At 38.1% G+C, this 7026-nt stretch overlaps 1 protein-coding gene across 1 annotated transcript; it reads right to left on the reverse strand.

Annotated features, from left to right (window-relative positions):
• si:ch73-330k17.3 (IGFBP domain-containing protein) lies at positions 1-3539 on the reverse strand. Its single transcript, XM_047390381.1, has 4 exons — positions 2003-3539; positions 648-735; positions 378-567; positions 1-291 (listed from the first exon to the last, which is right to left on the reverse strand). The coding sequence occupies exons 1-4, from the start codon at positions 2340-2342 to the stop codon at positions 226-228; spliced, it is 684 nt and encodes a 227-aa protein (XP_047246337.1). The 5' UTR covers positions 2343-3539; the 3' UTR covers positions 1-225.
• Between the last annotated feature and the right edge of the window lie 3487 nt (positions 3540-7026).

Genomic DNA, 7026 nt, shown 5'->3' on the forward strand with positions numbered 1-7026 from the left:
TCGAGTATCACTTGGATGTTTATTTTCGCAGATATTTACACAAAGTTTATTTTACAAATGTTCTTAAACTGACTGATTACATATGTACAATTCACATCATAAAATGAGATCACATAGTATTCTCAGGGTACTGACATTAAGAAGGTAGCTGCCCTTTTTCCATTTTGCTACATGAACTTGTGAAGATTTTCCCTTGGTTTCAGTCATCTCTTCCCCTTGGTGGATTTACAGCTGTGGGTTTGAGGGTAAGCAGTCCGGCACCAAACACACCAAATTCCCTTCGCTGTTATTCTAAAACACAACACACAGGTTTTGATAAAACAATGATAGAATACAGCTTTATATATTTTTCCCGTGTTCCTAAAGTTTACTCTCACCTGTATGTCACTGCTGCAGGCAGGATGAGCTTTCAGGTGATTGTGCACACACCTCCCGAAACGGTCCAGGCAGGCGGGATCGGACGGCGCGCAGCTGTGAGGGCATGAAGGACGCTTCAGCATGAGGCAGCTTGTGCAGGAGGTGTGCTGACAGGAGCCCTGGCATGCCTTCTTCTCCAGAGATGCAAACCTGCAGAAACAAGAATTACGATTTTCTGCCAGGAATATTTACAACAAATGAAGCATTACCTGCAGAGTAGGTGTAGTCACCTGGCAGAGCAGATTGCAGAAGGGTTGGCCTGACAGTACTCCTTGGTGCATTCTGGGCTGCAGCTCTCTGGATTGAGGGTTTCAATCACTGCACAACAAGAAGTTCATGAAACGATCTGCCCAGTTCTGTACGTCAAAACATGAAAAGCAGCTCTTGTAGGATGTCTGATATCGAGCCCAATCGTTGACGGTGACACTTCTTTTCATCATGGACAGATAAGAGGCACAATTATATGAGCGGAAACCTTTGGATCAAAGGAAGCTTTGACCACCCTATCAGTCTTCACAGCTCATAAATGCTGTTTACCATATTGGCACCATTCCCATCGCAATGTGTGCAGTGGTGGTTGTTGCCTGAATGGCGCCCTGGGAGAAGCCCTCACTCACACAGTCACTCAATGGTGCATTTTCAAATGGGCAGCTCCCCAGGGTGGCATGAGAAATGGGAGAGTATTTGATGATTAAAATGACTTCTCAGTCATTTGTACCCTGACCAAGGTTTCTATTGTTTTCATGCATGTTGAGAATCTAAGACAAATTCTTGTATTTTAATTGGATGGGTGGCAGCAGACGGAGGGGGATGCCCAGGGTGCAATTCATTCAAGAACTGCCACGGCACTCACTCCACTCTAACAAAGCCCACTGGGCAGAAGTAAAATTAAAAAACCCAAAGTATTTTATGTAAACATCAAACGTAAAGAACTAAAAAAGGAATTGACACAGATCACCAATAAAGAAAACATCTGTAATCACTATAATTCATGGCCAGTCCATATATAGTGCTTCTCACCATTGTTTCAATCTAATGTAACAATGGCAAGAAAGCAACCAAATAATCTATTGTAAAATAAAGAGCAAATAAAGAACCTCTGTTTTTAATCCATTTGAGGTCTGACTAGTGGAAATATGCAAAATCCCAAACTAATTGGTAAAGAGGTGTACAGCAACGTTTTCGGAAATGCAAGTTGGTTATAGAAAAGTCATTAAGGGCTCTATTGAAAGATTTTTTAAACTTTATCTTTTGCTTCGGGGCACTCCCAGATCATGCTGCCCTAGACAGAAAGCCACTTGCCCGTTACGGTTGTATTGGGGTCAACCAATACCACAATAAAAAGCTGTTGATGTTGAAATATTTTAAATATACATGATGCATTTTAAGTTATCAATAACTAAAATAATGCCAAATTTTTACAGTTTAATGGAATTTAGTTCATCTCTAATTGTTCTTTTTTAATTATTTTTTATTTATTTTCACTTTAAAATCTTTTCCAGGACTCATTGTGTTAAAACCTCATTGTGAACCCAGCTATATACCCTACCTGTGAAATATAAAAGAATATGACTTTTGACCTCACCTGCCTTACAGATCCCCTTTCTCTCTGCATCTGGTTTATCAGCTGCTGGCTCCTGATAAATACACACAAACCCCTCATCACACTTCCCCAGATAGTCCCAGTTCCCTCCGCAGGTCTCCCCCTCCGTCCGGGCGCACACGGGGCAGCAGCCGCAGACGCCCGTCGTGACGCCACCTTTGCACTGGAGCCTCAGCGTCCGCCTGGTGGAGCAGTGTATCCGCTTGCAAGGCGGGCAGTGTAGGCTCTGAAGCTGCCGGCCGTCCCTGGTGAGAGTGTCTTCTGTCCCTAATGCCCCTAAAGGGCCACACAAAAGGAGGAGCATCCACATCCTGGATTTCATACTGGTATAACCCTGAGTGGAGGAAACCTGTCAGCTTTTAGAATCGTGAGAACCTGGAGGGTCACACCAGCGAGGCCTGGTATTTATAAGCCACAACCTCCTCTGGCAACCAATAGATGAGGGCAGGGGGGGTTTAATCATCCCCTCATATTCACACTATCAACAGCGAGGTTTTCTTTAGAAACAATTTGTCCTCCTGAACACAGATAAGTGTGATGAAGGTGGAAAGACTGCCCCCCTTTGTATCTGCAGTCACATGACCTCTGAAGGGGGCAATTTACTGCACACTTACAATCAGGTAATGACCCATTTCTCAAAAGAACAAAAGGGTCAAGACAACAATAGGTTATCTGATCCAGACATCTCGTAAGTGTGGTGAGTAAAACTGGCAGGATGTGAACACGACAATAAATGATGGTCCCTGCCTGGAAGTTTCTGTTTTTTCTTATCCAAGTTCTCACTGATCCAAATTATCACACAGTTCATTTCAGTCGTCCCTCCCCGTTATTTTTGTGGTCGTTTTTTTAGAAACCTTCACTTGTTTAATGTCCTTTTATTCTCAAGCAGCCTCACTTATTTTGCCAGATGTTTTTAGAAAACATACTGAAAACCAATAAACAGATAGAAAGTATTTAAACTCAACAGCAGATGGTCCACATGATGATCTCAGATTATGAAGCAAGAAAAATATCAAAGCATTGACTCTATAAACGTATTCTCTAAACTGTTTAATCTGGGAATAACTTGAATCCTGTAATGTTAATAAAAGACAAATTTGACAACATAAACAGTGAACCACAAAAATTATGTACATTTGAACTTTATTCCTTTATTTTTCTGAAAAGTTCTTTAAATTAACTTGTGAATGAGTGGTTCTGTACAAATCAACTTTTCTTAAAGTTTAATTTATAAAACGAACCACCCATCCCTTATATCCTGAGGAGCATTATTTAGAGACCATTAAAAACTGATTTTATTTTATGTTATTTGATTTTATTGTTGCAAATCAATGCAGTCCTCTTCAAAGGATTCTAAGACAGCAATTGTATAGTAAAATAAATCTTTTTATGAAATTTCAATCATTTTTATCTTGTTCCCATTTTGTGTTATCTGTTGTTAACCTGCAAAAAAATCTAAACTTTAGCTTCAAGCCGACACATTTCATGATCAATTTGTACGTTTTAGTGTCAGGTATTTAAACCTATCATTTCAACATTCCTTTTTTTTTACTGTGGAACTTGTTAAAAATGTTGCAAATAAATGTCTGAAATATGATTATTGGATATTTTTTGACAGTCTTGTAGAATATGAAACTTTGTGAAAACATTTTTTTTCTGCTCAATTTCCTTGTTTTTATGAGGTTTCCCTGCAATAAAACTTCCTTTCATGGTTTAACTCATATTGTTAAAAACACCAGACATGAAACTATCTAAGTTTCATCAGTTTTGTTTAATTTGTTTGAGGAAATTTATGGAGATGGATTTAAAAGAAAATAGATTTTTCCCCCCTGTTTTTAACTACACTGTAAAATAACTTTTATTGTTGTTGTTTTATTACATGTTATGAACAGTTTGTTCATTGTTAAACATGATATGGGAACATCTACCAGCTGTAAAAAAAGACTATAACTTGTCATCTATGCCTACAAATCTCTTTAACTTTCCATTCTCCCTGAAAAGTTTCAGAGTGACGCGTCACTAGATCTGATGTTCAGGTAAGAGTTGGTGCTGGTTTACTAGATAGTATTTATTTTACACATTTCCTTTCATGTTAAGTTTTAGTGACATATCACATTGTATTAAAGTACGCAAACTTTCTAGCAGCTTTAAAAATCCAATAAAACCTTATTTGACTTTCGAGAATATTTTATTGCAAAAGAAAGAAGAAAGAAGGAGAAGCATTTCATCTGGATTATTACCTTCAACCATAATCAGATGTTTACCTAAGCCAAGAGCTAAATGTAGAAGAAATGACTGAAAAGCGTGTATTTATGATTAAACTACACAAAGCAGACCAAAACATTTGTAGAACTTCAAATTTTCTACAATCAGTAAAAGATGTTTAAAAGATGAACAATTTGGTAAAAGCCCAGTCAGTAGTGAGTTGTTTAAATTCAGTTTCTGGCTTAAAGAAAGGAGGAGCAGTCAATCTCTAGAAAGCACACGATGTTTGAACGATATGAAAGTTTCACTTGTGAATTTTTACGCAAATACATTCTAAAGCATGAAATATTTTAATAAGTATAAAAGTAGACAATGTGTGAAGTCATCGCTACCATCTTATGTTGAACATTTTGATGTTTGAATTGTTGAAACAGTACAAAAACTGCAAAAGTAGAGAGAGGCCAGGAGATGTGCAGAAAATGATGTCTGCATTGTTTTTTTGCAAAACGTTACATCCATAGATCCTCGTTTTGTGTTGCATTGTGAAAATTGGGAAGATTCTGCTTCAATCTTCCCATTAAATACAGAATAAATCTACTCCCTGAGCTTCAATTTGGAAGGAACGGAAACCCACAGCAGCTTTTAAGTTTAGCCATTAAACTGCACCAAACATCTGTCGGTATTCTTCAGTCAAGTCAACTATAGTTGGTTCTTGTTGGCAGTGTACATTATAGATTTAAACTGATGATTTAGAACAAAATGTGTTCAACTTGAAAGTGCATTTTAGAGTACCTCTATTGTGAATTAACCTGAATTTAATTGCTGTCTACCTCCTTTTGGTCAGAAATGAACTTTAAACAAAAGGAATCTGTCTCCATGTTTCATGCAGCCCAATATGCTGCTTCAGTTAAAGCTTAAATTATTTTTACCCCTGATAGATTAGGGCTCACAGTATTTTTTTTTATTTTACCAGCGTGTTAATTTTGACTGGAAGTCATATTAACATTTTGAAGTGGCCCGGTGAGAACCCTGACTTGAATCTGATAGAAAAACTGTGGAGGGAGCTAACGATTAGGGTGATGGTAAGGAAGCCTTCCAGCCTCAAACACTTGGAGCAATCATCAGCAAAGATAAATCACCAGTGGAAACATGCAGAAAGCTGGTCATTCATTATAAAATAGGTTTTACTGCAGCACAGCCAATACAAATTTCCCCCCATTGATTACTGAAAAGTGAGCATTTCTTTAATAAATAAAAATAAAACATAACTTTATTTGTTTTTAATTGCTAATACTTTTACAGGATCTCATCTTTTGAGAGATTCCAATCTGATTAGAAACAACCTAATTTTTTTAGCAGAATGATTAATTTTGGGCTTAACTGTGCACCTCAGTAATCATTGAAAAGGCTGTTTATTTTTGCACTCCTTTAGATTCATTACACACGATATAACGATATAACAATATAAACTTGGCACAAAAAAAAAAAAGGACATTTGTGTATGGTCGGTTTTTGTCTTTGAAGTAACAATGCTTCTTGCCAATAAATCTTATACTATAAAAAAGTCTATTGCCCCCCAAATGATGTCAGGCCTCTAAGCAAAATCCATTTGTGGTGTGAACCCTTGGAAAACTTGCCAAATCCTTTCAGCTACTATTATAAACAGAAAATTTGAATATTACATAAATGTCAGCCAGCTAAAAACCACATCCATGCACTGTACAGTATCTGTACCTAAGACTTGGTAGGGGCTTCTTATGCATAAATCACTGCATAAATGCTGCGGGGCATGGAGGAGATCAGCCTGTGGCACTGCTGAGGTCTTCAGGAAGCCCAGGTTGATTTAATATCGACCCTCTGCTTGTCTGCACTGTTGGGTGTGCTACTCCTCCTCTTTCTTGACAATCCTCCAAAGGATCTCTGTGGGGTTCAGGTCAGGTCAGTTTGCTGGCCAATCAAGCAGAGATACCATGGTTGTTAAAGCAGGCATTGGTATCGTTGTGGGCTGGTCCAAAGTTTTGCTGGAAAATGAAATCAGCATCTCCATAAAGTGATCTGAAGATTCCTGGTAGATGGCTGCATTAACAGTAGACCAACACCAGCAGATAACATGGCACCCCAAATCAACACTGAAACTTCACACTGGACTTTAAGCCACTTGGAGTCTGTTCCTCTCCATTCTTCCTGAAGACTCTGAGACCTTGATTTCGGAGTGAAATGAAACAAAATTACTTCCACGTGAAAAGGGGACTTCGGATCTCTGAGCAACAGTCCAGTCTTAATTTCCTTAGCTCAGTTAAAACACTTCAAGTGACTTTAAACAAGAATGCAACAGTTATAGCCCATAGCCTGGAAACATCTGGGTTGTGAGCTGCCCCTTGAATCTCCTGCAGACTCTTGAATATGTTTTGCTTCACAAACCTCTCAAGGGTGTGGTCGTCCCTGTTCTCTATCATACGTTTGCCTTCCACTCAACTTTCCATAAATATGCTTGGAAACAGCACAGTGGAGGGTGTTTGTCAATGTCCAACTACTAAGTCAGCAGTGCTGCTAATGAATGTGTAGGCCACAAATAACATTTCTGTATTAAAAATGTATTTTATTAGTCTTGTTATATTCTTATCTAAGAAATAAAATTTTAGGTTTTTATTAGCTCCAAGCTACAATCAACAAATTACCAGAAATAAAGTACACCTTCAAGTACATCACTCTGGGTGTAATGAATTACAGTAATGATATTCTGATTTATTACGATACACATGTAAGGTCATTACATAAAACATCAATTAGGAGGCCTTGAG

This window comes from Girardinichthys multiradiatus, chromosome 2 (genome assembly GCF_021462225.1).
Source record: "Girardinichthys multiradiatus isolate DD_20200921_A chromosome 2, DD_fGirMul_XY1, whole genome shotgun sequence".
Lineage (NCBI taxonomy): Eukaryota > Metazoa > Chordata > Actinopteri > Cyprinodontiformes > Goodeidae > Girardinichthys > Girardinichthys multiradiatus.